Raw genomic sequence first — 18,150 nt, 5'->3', positions numbered from 1 at the left:
ATGAAAACTACTAGCACTGCACTTCTCTCATGTGATTCCTAGTACAGATCAGTCACTAAAGCAGTCTGTCTTACATCCCCACCTGAAACAATGCAGATTATCACTTTTCCAGAATACTGTGAAGCAAGTAAATTGATATGTTTTTTGCAACATTTTTGTTCTGTAGCTTTCATTCCAGCAAAGTATCACTGTGAAAGGTTATTATGTTCCTCTAAATAGAATTTAGGAATATAAAAATTATGAAGCTTCAGCTTGTGCATTAATCTGCTTCAGTGTTTTTAGTAACAATCCTTTTTAAGCAATGAATCTTGTAATCTGAATAAAGAAGTGATCCTCCTTGTAGCAGAAAATTTGATTGAATATTTTCTAGTCTAAAGCCCCAGGCTATTTACATTTTCACAATAAACAATCGTGTAATTAGGTTTAAGTCACAGATACATCTTAATATTTGATAGGCACATAGAAGGATATATGAATCCAAGGACCTTAGAAGCAATATAGTACAATAGATGTGGAATGCTTTTTTAAATTGTATAAACTGAAATAGTAGCTCATGAATGCAAACATGGATTTTCGTGGCATAATGTGCTTAATCATGTTTAATAGAATCATAGTCTATCCTAACCAAAGGTTCTACATTTGATACTGAATCATGAGCTAACCATACTGGCTGGGTTCACACTCTAGACTAAAATGTGATTGGCTAGATTGGTTCAATGGGTCATATGAACTTGGCCAATGTCTTTGTATCATTCTAGAAGTTTGCTCAATTTTTTGTCTTATGCCTATACAATAATAATGCTCAATGTGAAAAATCAGTTCTGAAATTTGGTTTTTCAGTGGAATGCCTCTGACAGTTTGCGACCTGGACCAAACATTTTTGTAGAATAAAATTCAATAAAAGTATCTACAAGCTGCATGGAAATTATACTCTTCAATTATTATACTCTTTTTGCACCCTTGCATGGAAATTACATTGTTCAGTTACTGTAGTTTTTCTACACCCACTAAATCTTGACCTACTGTAACATTCTAGAGATTATAAGAGGACTCTTAAAAGATGAGCATTTTCGCTTGCAGCACCTTGAAATGAAGTAACCATCATATAAATGATTTCAATTTGAATTCCTAATATGTAATCAACTTGCTTATGAGAATGCTCCCAATCTACCACTAGGAAATTGATATAGTTTTGGTTATGTACCATCAAGTTGTCATTGACTTTTGGTGACCACATTGATAGTTTTTGTCCAAGACACTCTGTCCTTAACTTGGTCATTCAGGTTTTCTGATGATGCACCCATCACCACTGTAACTGAGTCCATCCATCTTATGGCTGGTCATCCTCTTCTTCTGTTTCATTCCATGATATTGATATAACTACATTCCAGTTATTCTGCATAGGTCACATACAACGGTAAAGGCTAAACACACACACTGCACTATGTCACAGTTTATTTGGCCATACTTTTTGAAAACACTAAGCCACAAACGGCTGAGCCAAATGAATCAAAACACTTTATGACTTAACATGATGTGCAAAACCAGCTAGCAGTTTTAATGATCAGACCATGTGTTGCTGCTTAAGTATGAGATTTGTTCTTGAGCTGGATTTTTTACATTATGCTGTATGGCTAATTGGAGTAGTGTGTGAACTCAGAAAAGGTGGTTAATTTATGGTTCATGTGTTATGCAGACTATAGTAGTTAGATTAATTGAGTAGACAATGAGTCTTTAAATTAAAGATTAGAGTGGTGTGTAAGGATTAGAGTGGTGTGTAAACAGCCTACAGATAATTACCCCCCAAATGCAGTAAAGATTTCATAGCGAACGGAATGGTGTGCACATACTTGCGTAAGAGATCAAGACTTCTCTCCCTCTGGTCACCTCTGTGCGAGAGGAGGATCAGGAGAGCCCTACGTCACACTAATGCCCCTTTACCTGTGCCCACTGGGAGCACCTATTCGCGTATTATCACCTATTATTTCGGGATAGACCAGTTGATCCAAGTCAAAGCAATATGGTAAGACGAGGCAAAAGCTCGGGAAATCAGACATTTGAGGTAAATAAATACCTTGTTCAACATTTATTTTTGTAATACTTCCGGATTCGTTGTAATGCCTGCAACCCAAAACGACTCTGTTCTTATGATTGCATTTTCCAGCGCGCTGAGATACTGAGCTTTATTTACTCCGATTCCTGGACTACCTTTCCCAAAATGCCAATCGCATTGCAAAGGGAATCTCAAAGGTCCACTACAATGGTAGCTATTAGCGTCACTCGTCGAGAGACTACCATTCCTTTACAGGTATCGTAGAGCCGCCTTCCGACTCGTCGAAAGTCCTTTGCGGGGACCGCAAAGCATTCTGGGAAATGTAGTTCCTTTTTCCATGAGAGCGTGCTTCGCGCCGCTGGGGCGTGTCCTCAGGGGCTATATAAGCATCTGGAGGGGCGGTGGGCTGCATTTGTCTGCTGGTTGTTGCGTTGATTTTTATTTTCTGTGGCGGGTCGCTGGTTACTATCGCCTTCTAAGGTACAAGGGGCTTGAGTCAGGATTTCTTTCTTCCGGAGCTGGACAAGCAGGAAGGGGGAGTTGAGCTGTGGGTTCGTGCTATGAGGGGGCGGCAGCGGCCGCGATACGAAGATGCTTCCTCGGAGGCTTCGAGCGTTGTTTATTCTCCGGGTAGTCATCTGCGATGTGCGGATACTGTTGTAAAATTTTCGGTCTGGATTTTTTCCTGTCGTTTCTTTTCCTTTCTCTGCAACAGCACCCATTCCCCCCTCTCCTTGAGTGGGCTCGTACGTGACATCCTCTCGGCGTGAAGGAGGCGGCGGTTCTCCTTAAAAACCGAGACACCACGTGACCTGGCTGGCGTTTCTGCCGCCATTTTTAATGGCTATCAATCTGGCGCGCGCCAAAGCGAGGGAGGGGTGGGGGGGGAGGAAGGAAGTGAGTCACGTGGTCAGCAGTCTTGGCCCATCAAAAGCGGCCGTTGAGATTTGGCGCCGAAAGGGCTGACAAGAGGGGAGGCGAAAAGGTAGCCCATTGTCTCTTTAGGTAAAAGACTCCTTCCCGTGAGAAGTATGACGCTATCTCTTAGAAGAAACGGCTTTATTTACGATGTGATCGCATAAGCATGTTTGAGAAACCTGAGTTACTAATACTGGTGCCAGTCTGATGCCTTTTGACCCGTTTGGGTGTATTGTTGGGCCTGGCTTTTACTCTGGTTGCTATATTTATTGGCTGGTTCTTGGATAGTTGGGGAGGCCTGACCACTTACGGTTTCTCTTCAGGTTAGGAAATGAAATGTGCTTGAGAAACTAAAGTTTGAAATGCTGTTGTGTGATATACTTTTTTTTGTTCAGCTTTTCCAGTAATTAGCTAGCCACATGCCTGTAGGTATTTTAGAGGACTATGCATTGTTTCTTTCTCGCTATAATTTGTCATACTTAAAGCTATGGGAAATAGTAAATCATAGTTGTCTGTGCTGGGTTTTTTTGCCACTGGAATATATAGATATTCACATATGCTTCCTGTGTATTGAAATGTATAGAAATTGCTTTTTAAGGTCCTTTTATTACCAATTATGAGTTTTTAATTTTTATCAACAACACTGTTCATTTAATGCTTTCTGGGCAATGAAGCTAATGATTTGCAACTGCATGAGTCCTTAAGAAAAATAGTCAACTTATCTGAAGTAGCAGCAAGTTTTTATAGCAAATAATGTACTGGTGATAGCCAAAGTATTTGAAAGTGTAAAAAATGCTTATTTGTTCCAAATGCCCTCTGGCTGAACTTTGAAAATTGTTCCTAGCTTGCCTAACTTAGATTTTCAGTTTCAGGATGACAGAAGAAGGTTCTGCTCCCTCTACTTCTGCTGACAAAACAGAGAGGTATGAAAACAATTGGATAAAAAAGCAAACCTGTGAGACAGAGTAACAAATTAACTGAGGTCTTCACTACCAAAAGCTGATAAAGGTGACATAAGATTTTGAGCATTTGTGGTGCTGTTGATTTTAGAGCTAGTATGGTAACTTTTTCTGTGGAAAATCTTTAGTGAGGTAAGCTGGTAGATATAATATTGGGCCAAGCATAGTAAGCATAAAAAGTGGCATAAATTGGTAATTCTATTTAAATTTATTAGCCACTCAACTATACGTGTAAAGCTATGCAGAAAATGATATTAAGGGCAACACTAAGTATTTTTTCATGCTTTCAGTATCGATGTGGATGGAGAAGCCAAGAGACTACTCGGCTTAGGACAAAAGAATCTGGTAATGGGAGATATTCCATCTGCTGTTAATGCATTTCAGGAAGCTGCTAGCCTTTTGTAAGTATTAAAAGCATTCCAAAAATACACTTTTAGATGGGAGTAGAAAGTGTTAGGTAGTGTTTACCTGACCATAATTTACTATATTTTTAATATTTGAACATTTATTTTAGTCTTTTCTGATGTAGCTTATTTTTTGATGTGTTCTACAGTTTTAAGCTGCATCAAGAAGTTAACATAGCAAACAAGCAGAGTGAAATTTTAGTCTTTCTGTTGGACTACAGTGATGATCTTTTACCATGGTCTTCACATTCTAGTTCAGTCAAGCTTTAACAAAAGATTTGTCTCAAGACTAATGGGTTGATATTCAAACAGCAAATCCTTTGTCTAGTACAAGCCTAATTTGCTCAGGCCCCTGCTCTCTAGTTCTTCTGTGCAATTAGCTTGATGTTTTTGATCTACATGACAGTATGCTTCAACATTATTTCAGTAGTTTGGGAAGTATGTTAATGAGTTAATTTGAAATTGCATAATATCCCTTAATACTATATAAGTTAAATTAGTTGAAGTACTTATCAAAAGTAATGGGGAGAGTTGATCTCTGATCTATCTTTAGGGGCAAGAAGTATGGTGAAACAGCAAATGAGTGTGCTGAGGCTTTCTTTTTCTATGGAAAATCACTTCTGGAGCTGGCAAGGTAAGTTGATATATCCTATCACTTGGCTGATATATTAATTTAAGATTTAACCAGTCAGTAATTCATATAATTCTACTTATTATTGGTACAAAGCGCATGTGCTCTAGTTCTTCCATATACCTGGCTATTTCTATGCCATTTTATTTTCCAAGGAAAGCCCCACAATCATAACCTAATTTATCATACATTAACTGAGTGGTGGTTAAAAATTAACTAGTTAGTATAGAATTGATAACCCCAAATATCTAAAGGACTACCATTTGCTTGTGTTAGGTGTCCCAGAATACAAACATTAAAATAAGCATTTTAGTAAGTGGATATGGATGAGTTTATTTTATCCTAAAGATTTTTTGTAAAGATTTGTTCTGTTAATTTACATAAATCTTCCAACAAGTCTCAAAAAGAGACCAGAATAAACAATTCTCAGTATGGCTGCTGTATAATATTTTATTACTGAACATGTATCAGAACCTAATAGTTTTTTTCTTAGACCCAGTGTAGAAATCTAAACATTTGTGAACAATACTTATCCTTCTGTTAAAAGTTGGCAAGAGTATGATTTATGTTACTTGTTTGGAATTGGCAAATCTTGAACACCTCCGTTCCAAGCTATTCTTTACATTGAGCCATATATTTACATTCCGAAGTAAAACTGTCCAGCGTGAGAGAATGGGCCAGTTTATGGTGTTATGCTATATCACGGCATTCTTGAATTCTTTAGAGTGTTCATGGTTTAGGCATGTAAGAGCTTGAGCACTGAACTACAGGAATGAAATACTAAACAATTTCCATTAAACAGTGATAGTGACGCATTAGCATATAGTCGTCTCACACATGGCCTGGAAATCATTTCACCAATTAAATAATATTGTTCTCCTAGAATGGAAAATGGGGTGCTTGGAAATGCTTTGGAAGGAGTGCAAGTGGAAGAGGAAGAAGAAAAAACAGACTCAATGGTAGAAAGCGCTGATAATATAGATGGTATGTAGAGCTGTTTTAATGCATTAGAGAGATGCCAAGCTGTATTCTGAATGAATATGAGGTATAAATTGGGGTTATTTGCCTTAACACAAATTATAAAATTTAAAGTTAGTGTTTTAGTGAGGTTGCTTAAATAATTGCAGCATTTAAAAAAAAGTTTGCTAAATTTAATGCTTCTATTAAATTGAAGCTTTATGTGGAATCCTGCCATTTGTTCTTCATGTGGGGTGGGTACCTATTGGTTTCTTTTTCCTTGATAAAAACCTTGATATATATACTTGTTTTAGAAATAATTGGAAGTAAACCTTAAAGGAAAGTTTTGTGAACGAAGGAAATAAAAATTCCAAGACCTGGGCTTGCAACCAACTGATGCATGGTGCAGTGCTGTCTAGTCTCATTATATAAGATTTGATGTATAAATTCTGTTGTAACCACAACAAAATTCACTTTAGAGAGTGAATAATTGCTTTCCAATTTGCTTTTAGCCCCTCAATTTGTAGTAGCTTCCTTTGCAATGTTTGATGTCTCGGTTAAAAGAAGCTTGGCATCTCTTGCTTGGCTGTTAACTCTTGCTAGCATACAACTCATTGCTTAAGCTCAAATGCTTGCAATCCATACATGTTACAGAGATGCTTATTCTCAAGTTAAAAATAGCTATTTGGTATCTTGACAGCAAGGTGTTAGTGGGACATAGGGTGGGATGTGAAGATCATGAATGCTTATCACTAAATTCGAAGATTTCTTTGTGCTTGATCTTCATGTAGAAGAAGCAAGGGAGGAATTAAGAGAGCAGGTATATAATGCCATGGGGGAAAACGAATCAAGAAAAACTTCAGAAGAATCTTTGGTAGAAACTAGAGTGCAAGTGAAAAATAAGGATGCAGAAATGGAAGAAATTAAAGAAGAAAGAGCAGCCGTGAATATAGAAGACAAAGGTTTTAGAGAAAAAGAAGAATCAACAACCAAGCAAGTAGAAGATGCTCAAGAAAAACAGGTCAGTGAAATAACAGTTGAAGATTCACTAGAAGATAGTGCTGCTGCAGAAGAAAAGCCAGAAGAGGTAGCTGGAGGAAAAAAGCCAGCAGTAGCAGAAGAAACCCAGGAAGATATTGCACTTAAGAAAGCATTGGTTGTAGATAAGGCTCCTGGGAAAGAAAAGCTAATAGAAGAGGCTGCAGAAGCAGCTGGGGGAGACACTGTACAGAAACAAGTGGCTGCAGAAGAAAAGATAGATTTGCAAAAGATGGAAGAGAAGGCAGAAAAGCTTATAGTTTTGGCTGCTGAAAAGCACACAGAGGCGAAGCTAGAAAATTCAGTAGTAGAGATGTTAGCAAAAACTTCAGGTGAGACATTAGAAGAAAAACAATTGGTGTCTGCTGTTGATAAAGTAGAATGGCAGGCAGAGAAGGCAGAACAGACAGCTACAGCTATTGTTGAAGAAACAGACATTATTGCTGGACAAGAAGCAGTGGATTTGAAAGTGGAAGAAAAGTTGAAAGAACCTGTGGCTTCAGGAGAAGTGTTACCTGCAGCTCCAAATGAACTTACTTCTCCAGGGGTTGTTGAACAGTCATGTGAAATAGAAATTGAAGAAAAAACCGAAGCTGCTGCTAAGGTAGAAAAGGAAGAAGAAAAGGATCACGAGATGGGAGAGGGCGAAGGTAACAGGGATAGAAAATACTTGTGGGTGGATTTTGTTAGAGTGCTAACCCAAGTAAAACTAGAATCCATTCAGAATTCTCTCTGCCTTGAGTGAGGGAAGGAATGTAGCTAGGAAGCAATTTAAAAGTTCAAGGAATAGCATAGTTCCTCCCCCCCCTCCTTTTTCAGTTTACTGATGGACATAGCAAAACTATTGGCTGATTGGGGTCTATTGTTAGCATAAGCAGTAAACCTGAAAAGCAGCGGCTATTAGGGAATGCTGAATGGATGTTCACTGCATGCTTTGATATCGCAAGATTAACTCAAAACAATTAAAGCTTAGCTTGCCTCCTGTCAGTGTATACCCAAGGAGTAGGATTCACTAAAGTACCATCATATTAAGATGCCACGGTAATGGATCTATGCTAAAAATGTACAAATTAATTTGCTATTGTATCTAGAAATAGTGCAACTAGCAAATTCAAAACTTTCACGTACTTGTTTTGGTGTTGCTGTCTTATAACATGATTTTGAAAATTCATATGTACAGTTTTTAGGCAGTGAAATGTCTTAACTGCAGCTATTTGCAAAATATATTAAAAGGGGCGTGTCAGTAAACATAATATTTCAGTCTTCATTGAAACTTCAGATTGTACCTCCTATAATTTTTTTATACAAAGGTTGTATTCAGTTAAAAGAACCAGTCAGTTATAGAAAGATGCTGTTTACTTGCTCTGTAAATAGCATATTTTCTCAGGAATTGCAGAGTAGCTATCTTGATCTATCCTACCTTAAACTTTGGGGGGAATGGTATCCATTGTAAACAGTCCTTTCTAGAGAAGCTGACCAATGCATTGAACTATTCTAAAAATTAATTTTTATTTGGTGAGACTAGTTTAATGCTTTCAAGCATTATTGACTATTGGCAAAGAAATTATATTCCTTAGTGCGTTTAGGGCTTTTCTATTATGGCCATATAAAATAGGACATTTCAAACAGTCAAGTACCTTTAAGTGTTTTCAATTTATATGCCAGAAATTCTTGTATGAATAGTAATAACTTTGGTAAGAAAAAGTGGAAGTATTCTTCAAATTAAATCTTTAGTCTGCATATTCTTAAATATGAATGTTTCACAACCCATAGGGTTTATCTTGACAGTGATAAAACTGAATAGCATGCACGTGGAGATAAATACTGTTAAGTAATGATGTAGCAAGAATAGCAGCATTGAATAAAATAGCCAAGTAAATAGCATGCCAGTAGTGCATATGAACAGGAAACTCTTCTTACAGAGACAGAAGGGTCAGAAGATGATGATAGAACTGAAGAGGACAAAGAAAATTATTCTACAGCTGAAGAAAAGGTGAAGTATAAATCAGTATTCAGATCTATTAAAAACTGGTGTAATGTTTATCAGTACTACTGTAGGATAAAATTTATGTCCTATTAGATAAACAAATGGATGCTTCAGTTCCATCTGTGTGGTAAATCTCTTTAAAAATACCATTTTCTGGTTCTGTGAAAAAGATAATCTCTGCTCTAGAGCTGTGTGAAATCTCTCCTTATTGAGAGTGTTTGTTCCTATGAGGATGGAAGAAAGAATATCACTTTTACAGGACTCAGTGCCAGAGTCAATATTTATGTCTGCTGTTAAGGGATAGGAAATTGGTACTATCTAATATGACTGTTTTAAATGATATTTCTTCAGGAGAGTGAAGAAGATGAAGTTGGAAACTTAGAACTGGCTTGGGATATGCTGGAATTGGCAAAAGTAATATATAAAAGGTATGTCTTAAGAGTTCTAATAAAATAATATCCTTAACTATATTACTGATGAGTGTTTTTACAGTGTGCTCTCTGATTTGGTTTTTTTTTTTTTTTTTTTTGGTCTAGGCAGGACACTAAAGAAGCACAGCTGCATGCTGCTCAGGCTCATCTAAAACTAGGAGAAGTTAGCATTGAATCTGGTAATTGACTTAAAATTGCCCAGGCATGCTATTTCTAATGGGCTTTGTATGTTACTGTACACAGTAGCATGTCTGTTATGTATTAGACTATCAACATTTCAGTCAAATTTGCACATTGATTGATTTTATATAATTTTTAAACTAGCATAAACAAGTATTTCATATACTGTGTTTTGACAAGCTTGACATGTTTTTATGTTATGAATTGACAGTTGGATTGTTTGTTTTGTTTTTATTGTGATCTAATACAAAGCTCTTTGCTTCCTAAATCACATCTTTATAGCTGGCGTTTTTTCACTGTTCTAGCACTTAATCCCAGTTAATTAAACAGTGAAATGATGGCTGAAGAAGAGAAAAAAGGATGAGCTGGGGGATGCATTCTGTCTTGTTCTTAGCTATTATTTTCCTGATTTGCAAAACCACAATTGTGCTCCTGAACTGAGTCTCTCTACCAAAGACTACCTTTATTGAATATATATGTCACAATTTCTTTCCAAAACAAATGTGAATATTTTTCTATACTGCTTTTAGAATCGAGTTAGTCTGCTTTTGGGAGAATGTTTGTCATTATTTTCTGTTGTCTTCTGCAGAAAACTACATGCAAGCTATAGAAGAGTTCCATTCCTGCTTGGCTCTTCAGCAGAAGTATTTAGAAGCCCATGACCGTTTGCTTGCGGAGACTCACTACCACCTTGGGTTGGCCTATCACTATAACAATCAGTATGAGGAAGCAGTGCTGCAGTTCAGTAAATCAATGGAAGTAATTGACAAAAGAATGGGTAAGTCAAAGTGCCAGTGTTCTGCATCCTTTTAATTATGTACCTCCATCACTTTGCCCTGCCTGCTTCAAGTTTCAAATTAACGTTAGTTGTAATTTGCCAACCAGAGCCTGATACAACATTACTATACTTGGAAATAAATAATTTTATTTAGCTTCCTTGGACAGCTTCCACAATTTGTTTTTTAGGGGAGGGGGAAGATTTTAGAGAAGTGGGCTTTCAGCTACAGAAGATTCTAAAAGGAATGAGTTATCTGGATCTGTTCCAGTCTAGATTTACACCTGAGTGGGGGACAGATACATCTTTGTATGCTCTGGTGTATGATGTAAGTTGGCACTTGAAGAGAGGCAAATTGTCCCTCGGGCTTCTATTGGACCTCTCAGCAACATTCACTACTATCAACCATGGTGTCCTATGCACAGTTTGGGAGTTGGAGGCACTGTGAAAGTGGTTCTGCTCCTTTCTGAGCGAGTGGATCAAGTCAGTGTCTGGGGAGGATGACAGTGACCCATTGGTTACTTCATTATAGGGTGACACAGAACTTGGCTTTCATTCCCTGCTATTCAGTATCTATGTGAAATTGTTCAGGAAAACAATTTGGGATGAGGTATCATCAGCACATTGGTACATAGTTGCATATCACCACTGTGGAATTCTTGACCTGGGGTCAGGAGTCTAAGGGACTGGATAGTCCAGAACAAGCTTAAATTTCAGCAAGAGTCTGGGATAGGGTCACTTTTTCCCTGAGGGAGCAAGTCCATGTCTTAGCAGTCTTCTTAGTCTCTGCTACTAATCAAATAGCAGGTGGAAGCTCTGGTCGGGAGGCAGGTTTTGCCCCACTTCAGCTGGTGGGCCAGTTACAGGCCAATAGTGACCTATACAGTTAGCTTGCTGCAACACATTTACATGGGGCTGCCTTCAAAGATGACTCAGAAACTGCATTCAGTCCAAAATGCAGTGTCCCAACTTTAATGGGGAGGAGCAGCTTTAGCAATACAGTATACCTCTGGGTTTTGGTTGCTGTGATGTTTACCAATAGCTTTTCAGCTCCCAAGGGGTGGTGTTGACCTATAATTCCCTACATGACATAGCCCCCATATAGCTACAGAATTGTCTCATGTTCAGACTTAGTCCATTGTATATGCTCATTCTGAAAAGGGTTGCTGAGCATACCCAACCTGTGTGAATTGAGGACAATAGAGTAGCTTCTTGGTGGCAGTCTCCATATTTGGAAACACATGGCCACCTGAGGTTCAAGAGATTCCCTCTGCTTAACTTTCACAAGGACATTAAGGCTGTGTTGTACGAACAGGATTCTGGTGCACATGATGGGTCTGGACCAGAATTTTGTTCACAGCGGTTTTTAGTGGATTGTTGCATTGGGTTGATTTTAAGTAAGTAAAGGTTCCTGGCCAGCGTTGTCCAAAGACACTCCCGTGGTCATGTGGCCAGCATGATGGTCACGGAATGCTGTTACCTTCCTGCTGAAGCAGTACCTATTTATCTACTTGCATTTACATGCTTTCAAATTGCTAGGTGTGAGGTTTCAGACTGCATCTGACTCCAAAAACGAAACTTCTCTGGAGTCGGGGGCGGGGGGGACCAAAACTGATCAATAGAGGCTTGGAAAAGCAGAACCAGGAAGTGACTCAGAGTGGGAGAAATGGCAAATGGGGATTGGACAGGCTCCAGTGGGGAATTTGAACTCTCCAATCAGCGCGCAAGACAGGAGAGCTGAGAAGTGCACGAACCAAAAAGCAGCCCGATTGGCTGCTGGAGAGAAAAGGCACGGAAGGGATAGGCATAAAAGGGAGACATGCAAAGAGCAAGCTGCTGCCAGGGACAACCAATCCTTCAAGCTCAGAGCCCTTCCTTACCTGCATCGGAAGTCTCCACCTGTAGCCAGAGTGGAACCAGCGCCAGCGTCTTCTACAGTCAGGACCAGAAATATTGGAACAAGGATAACTGTTTTGGCATTTGGCCTCGGTACACCGCCACATTGAAGTTGAAAGGATACACACGCAGATGGGAGCAAAGTCAGGACTTTCAGATGTCATTCAAGGGGTTTGACAAAAGTGGGGTACTAACCATTCAGGAAGTACAGCCAGTGGCATACACACACACCCATTGTTGGTGGCTCATAAGTAATGGAACGAGTGGCTGACAAGCAGCTGCAGGTGCGGCCTGTTTCCTGTGTACCCCATGACCAATCAAGCAGATTAAAAGGCCTGGAGGTGGTTCTGAGTGTTACATTTGCATTTGGTAGCTGTTCACTGGAACTCTCAATATGAGGTCCAAAGAGGTGTCCATGCGAGTGAAGGAGGCCACCATTAGGCTGAGAAAACAAACCCATCAGAGAGATAGCAGAAACATTGGGAGAGGCCAATACAACAGTTTGGGACATCCTGAAAAAGAAGGAATTAACTGCAAGCTCAGCAACAGCAAAAAGCCTGGACAGCCATGGAAGACAACTAAAGTGGATGACCACAGAATTCTGCTCATGGTGAAGAGGAACCCTTTCACAACATCTAGCCAGGTCAAGAATGCTCTTGAGGAGGTAGGCATGTCATTGTCAACATCTACAGTCAAGAGATGGCTTTATGAATGTAAATACAGAGGCTTCACAACAAGGTGCAAACCACTGGTAACGCTCAAGAACAGAAAGACCAGATTAGACTTCGCCAGCAAACACCTAAAAAGCCTGCCCAGTTCTGGAATAAGATTCTTTGGACTGATGAAACCAAGATTAACTTGCACCAGAATGATGGTAAGAGAAAAGTATAGAGAAGGAAAGGAACAGCTCATGATCCAAAGCATACCACATCATCTGTCAAACATGGTGGAGGCAGTGTTACGGCACGGGCATGTATGGCTGCCAATGGAACCGGGTCACTGGTGTTTATTGATGACCTGACTGCTGATAAAAGCAGCAGGATGAATTCTGAAGTGTATACGGCTATACTTTCTGCTCAGATTCAGCCAAATGCTGCCAAAGTGATAGGACGCCGCTTCATATTGCAGATGGATAATGACCCAAAATGTACAAAAAAAGCTACCTAAGAGTTTCTTAAGGCAAAGAAATGGGATGTTCTTTAATGGCCAGGTCAATCACCTGATCTCAATCCAATGGAGCATGCTTTTCACTTCCTGAAGATAAGGCTGAAGGCTGAAAGACCTACAAACCAGCCGCTGCAGTAAAGGCCCAGTGAAGCATCTTGAGGGAGGAAGTTCAGCATTTGGTCATGTCCATGGGTTCCAGACTTCAGGCAGACATTGACTGCAAAGGATTTTCATCTAGGTATTAAAGGTGATCCTTATGCTTGTAATGATGCTGGTTTGTTCCATTTATTTATTAAATTTCTATCACTGCCCATCTCTCCTGAAAAGGACTCTGGGCGGTAACTTATGAGCCACCAATGATGGTGTGTGTATGCCACTGGCTGTACTTCCTGAATGGTTAGTGCCCCACTTTTGTCAGACCCCTTGAATGATAGCTGAAAGTCCTGACTTTGCTCCCATCTGATTATCCTTGTTCCAATATATCTGGTCCTGACTGTACCTCTGAACAAATGCCTTCTGCACAGGCTGCTTCAGAGGATCCTCCTCCTGCTGTTCCTGCCAAGCACAGCCTTGCGTCTAGTTCCGGACCTTGTCGCTGGCACGGTCCAGGTGTGTACCCAGCCTCGCTCCTATCTCCCAGCCATGCCTAGGATCTCCAGTCCAGACCATCTGTGCTCCAAGCTCTCAGCCTTGCCCAGGATCTCCAGTCCAGTTGTGCTTCAAGCTCTGTCTTGCTTAGGATTTCCAGTCCACTTCAGCCTTACTTAGAATATCCAGTCCAGCCCAGCCTAGTCTCCAGAGCCACACCTTGTCCAGTGGTTCCAGTTCAGTCTCGTCTCCCCTCTAGGTGTCATCTTGGTCCCATCTGGGTGCTAGCTCACAGGTCCTTGCCTCCAGTCTCTGCCTTGCTTCATCAAGCCCAGCAGCTTCAATCAGCAACAAGAGTTTTGATAATTCTGTCTGACCCACCTCATAGTCTGAACAAGACACTAGGTTGGCAAGAGCTCGGGCGAGGGCAGGAGCTCACTCCATCACATGGCACTTGGGTCTCAAACCGCCAAACTTGCAACCTTCCAGTTGACAAGCCTGGCTTCTTAACTGCTGAGCCACCACACCCCCTAAGGGTTGGTTTTACCTTACTATAAATTGCCTAGTCAGAGATAGATTAATATTAGTTTGAATTCCAGAAGTGACCTGTAAACCATAAAGCAAGCTCAGAATAATTTCGTTGGGATTATTGAAATAGTTGAGAGTCAAAAGTATTTGAGATTATTTTTTTTTTTTACAAAAAATCAAAGATCTTCTGATAGACAAATTTGCTTTTTGCTTGTCTTGAGCCTACATTTGCTTTAAAGATTTGGGTTTTCATTATAAAGCTGTTTTAAAAGGGTCAGTGGGTCAGTTGACAGAAAACTGAACAGTTGATGCTCTGATTTTGTTTTTTGGGGGGGAGGGTTCTCTTATTCTCTATCATGTGATGACAAGACCAAATTGAATGAGTTGTTTCCACAGAGGATTAATGGCTTCTGTATTGTCACCTTTTTCAGTTATGTTGACTGAGCGACTAAAAGCAAAGGGAGAGGGACCAGCTGAGGATGAAAAAGAAATAGAGGAACTCAAGGGATTGCTCCCTGAAATCAAAGAAAAAATAGAAGATTCAAAAGAGTCTCAGAACAGTGCAAGAGTGACTGAACTGGCTCTGAAAGCAACTCTAGTGAGTTATATCATTGTTTCTGTTGAAATAAACAGATTTCAAAATGTTTGTATCAAGGCAAAATTTAAAAATGTATGTGCCTGCAGGATATACTTTACTATGAAAAGTGATTAATAGGTCTGAAACCTAAAATCTGAGCAGAGCATCATTTAACATCAGAGAGTGTTGTATCATTGGCTTTATTGTAGGTTTTGACATTTGAACACATTAGCAACGTTTCTGTGGGTCGTCTGTTTTTGTAATTGCTACTAAGAACGAGATCGGTTTGTTAAAACTGAAGGTTTGCAAATTAAGCTTTTAAATGAGCATGCATTATTAAAACTATTCAGATGTTCAATAATTTCAAGAAGTAGATTTCAGAAAAACTTTTACCCTAATCTTATGTATTTTCTGGAGTTTCAGTAGCTAGAGGGTTTCTAATAGTTAATACACTGAAGGATTTCTTTCTTTCCAGGTTGGTGGATCTTCCAGCTTTTCACAAGGGTGTGAAAGTAGTGCAACTTCAGCAGTAAGTGTCACTAGCAAAAGCAAGCTTTATGCTACTGTAGTGTAATATTTGATAGAAACTCTCTGTCATTTCTGTAACAGATTCCAGTTGGGCACACGACTGATGGAGCTACAGATATCTCCCATCTTGTTAGGAAAAAGGTGTGTGTTCAACTGATAGATGCAGTTCTTACTGTCTTACAGTAGTTAATCCTACAGTTAGGTTAAATCACATAGTCCCTACAAAATATCCTTTCCACTGGGAGCCAATCAGTCTGGGAACCATCTAGCTTCCTTGGTAGCTTTGATGGCTTTGTGCTGTGCAACACCCACCTTATTAACCCAGGTTTAATTTCAAAGGTTAATTGTGTGGGTTCTGCAGGCAGTTCAACTTGGCTTTTTTAAGGACCTGCAAAAGTGTCCATGATATTCAGAGTACAAAGGTGACACAACATCCATAGAAACTGAACTTCACAGCCAAACAGCCAGGCTGAAGGGGGTTCCTTTATTTCAAGTAGAATGGAGAACTAGCTAGTAGCAAAGCCAATCTGAAATAAGCCCAGGATAATCTGCTCAGATGTATTTGTATCTTGGAATCTTTGGTGCTCTCTGAGCTTGATTGTTTGCTTGCAGATGTTTCATTGCCCGACTAGGTAACATCAGTGCTAGTCAGACTAGCACTAATTATATTACCTAGTTGTGCAGTGAAAGTCTGCAAGCAAACAACCAAGCTCAGAGAGCACCAAGGATTCCACAGTTCCACCCTGAGCTACATAAATTTTCTTCTATTGTATTTGTATCTTAGGGCTACTGTATGAATTGCTGAGCAATATATCAATAGTATCCTTTAAATCAAATAATTATTTGATGTCATAAATAATGGCTGGCTCTCTTTTTTGAACTGCCAGTCTAATGTTAGAATTTTGGTCCTAAATTTGATCTTTAAAGTAATATGTGGGCTGCTAAGTAACTTACAGCTAATTAGCCTTTTTAATTTTCAAACAGCTGAAGAGGACCAAATAGACATTGCAGATTGTTTGTAATCCTGCTCCATATAAAACAGTTAGCACCTGCTACTTAATAGCCTATGCGTAATGACACTAAATATTCTTTATTAAGATTCACATGTAAAGTTGTACTTGAAGACTAAACAATTTTGTCTTCAGAGGAAACCAGAGGAAGAAACTCAACAGGGAGACAATGAAGCTAAGAAATCTAAATCAGAACCGGCTGTCAATGGTGGTGGTGATGCAGCCCCCACTGGAAATGAGGTTGCAGAGAAAATGGAACAGGAGGTGGGCAGTTCAGTCATGAGTCATATAAATTGAAATAATTAATAAAAATGCTCTTTCCCAGGCACCTTTTTCTTGCCTATGTTTAATTGTCTGCTGGTTTTCTCCCAAATTTCTTGGTTGGAAATATATCCATGTTTAAACAAATATGTTTATGTATCAGACCTAAACTAAAAGTCTAATCTGATAGTATAGCAGTATATACTTCTGGATAACTGCTCACACTTTATACGTGCTTTGAAATAGGGAGCTTGGTTAAGTACTATTATGCAAGAATCTTATATCTGTATATTATGTAAGTACAGCAAGATACTAAAACAGGTTATTTAGATTTTAATGGCTTCTCTCAAGATGAGCATTAAGTGATAGTCTTATTAAACTGTACCAAATCCTTTAACAGTGCATGAATGAATTAGCCTTGCAAAAGGAATATATTTACTGAACTTTTTTGTTTGTTTGTTTTAAGACAGGGGGAAGACCACAGGTTGAAACTGTTCAAAGTACTGTATGATAGTTCTTTAATATTGGACATGCTCCTTCCCAAGGATTATGGGTTTTGTATATAATGTATTTTTTCACTTTTTGGCAACTTTTTGTATTCAATAAAGATTGTACTCAAACATTAACATTGTCATTTTAAGATGTGCAAAATTAAATCTTAAATCTATTAAGTTAGCGTTCTGGCTTCAAAATTTGGTTACCTGCTTTACATGCAATCAACAGTGTAGCAAGTTACTTATTGTCCAGCTCTTTACCAGTTAAAACAAAAGTGTTACTGAATCTCACCACTGTGGTACAGTAAGTTTTTCAAGACTAAAGTGGGGAAAGATAGGTCATAGTTTTTCCATAAGTATTCCATATCCTAAATACGTTTTTTAAAACTGGTCTGAAATATGAGGCTTCTGTTTCATTTTGAAATTGTAGCTTTGAAATTTCAGAGACAAAGTGAGAAGATTAGTACTGCAGTGCCAGAAACCCAGTTAAGACAGCATAGGGAAGCATAAGACAACTGACTAAGGGAAAAAACAGGTGGGGGCAGAAAGTTTGCGCACTGTTCATTTTTAAGGATTACTACTGTGCACTCAGTGATTCATAAAATGTTAAAGCCGGTTGGGTCTAGTGGTTAAGTCTCCTGGGCTATAAACCAGGAGACAGTGAGTTCTAGTCCCACCTTAGGCATGAAAGCTGGCTGGGTGACCTTGGGCCAGTCACACACACACAGCCCAACCCACCTCACGGTGGTTGTGGGGAAAATAGGAGGA

The 18,150-nt window shown here is 39.2% G+C and overlaps 1 protein-coding gene across 4 annotated transcripts; it reads left to right on the top strand.

The window, feature by feature from the left end:
• The first annotated feature begins 2,362 nt into the window (after positions 1-2,362).
• Positions 2,363-17,514, top strand: NASP (nuclear autoantigenic sperm protein). Of its 4 annotated transcripts, none has more exons than XM_063297811.1 (15): positions 2,363-2,533; positions 3,844-3,894; positions 4,221-4,331; positions 4,888-4,968; positions 5,849-5,949; positions 6,714-7,610; positions 8,883-8,953; positions 9,299-9,375; positions 9,484-9,557; positions 10,148-10,336; positions 14,944-15,110; positions 15,565-15,618; positions 15,699-15,758; positions 16,763-16,891; positions 17,355-17,514. In XM_063297811.1, the coding sequence occupies exons 1-15, from the start codon at positions 2,391-2,393 to the stop codon at positions 17,397-17,399; spliced, it is 2,250 nt and encodes a 749-aa protein (XP_063153881.1). In that variant the 5' UTR covers positions 2,363-2,390; the 3' UTR covers positions 17,400-17,514. The 4 variants fall into 4 exon arrangements, with proteins under 4 accessions (XP_063153881.1, XP_063153883.1, XP_063153880.1 ...); XM_063297810.1 differs by having other exon boundaries at positions 2,396-2,533; positions 3,838-3,894; XM_063297812.1 differs by lacking the exon at positions 2,363-2,533 and adding an exon at positions 2,949-3,058 and having other exon boundaries at positions 3,838-3,894.
• Positions 17,515-18,150: the final 636 nt, after the last annotated feature.

Source organism: Candoia aspera, chromosome 3 (genome assembly GCF_035149785.1).
Source record: "Candoia aspera isolate rCanAsp1 chromosome 3, rCanAsp1.hap2, whole genome shotgun sequence".
Lineage (NCBI taxonomy): Eukaryota > Metazoa > Chordata > Lepidosauria > Squamata > Boidae > Candoia > Candoia aspera.
The sequence above is the reverse complement of the archived record's forward strand: the minus strand, read 5'-3'. Positions and strand labels throughout refer to the sequence as shown.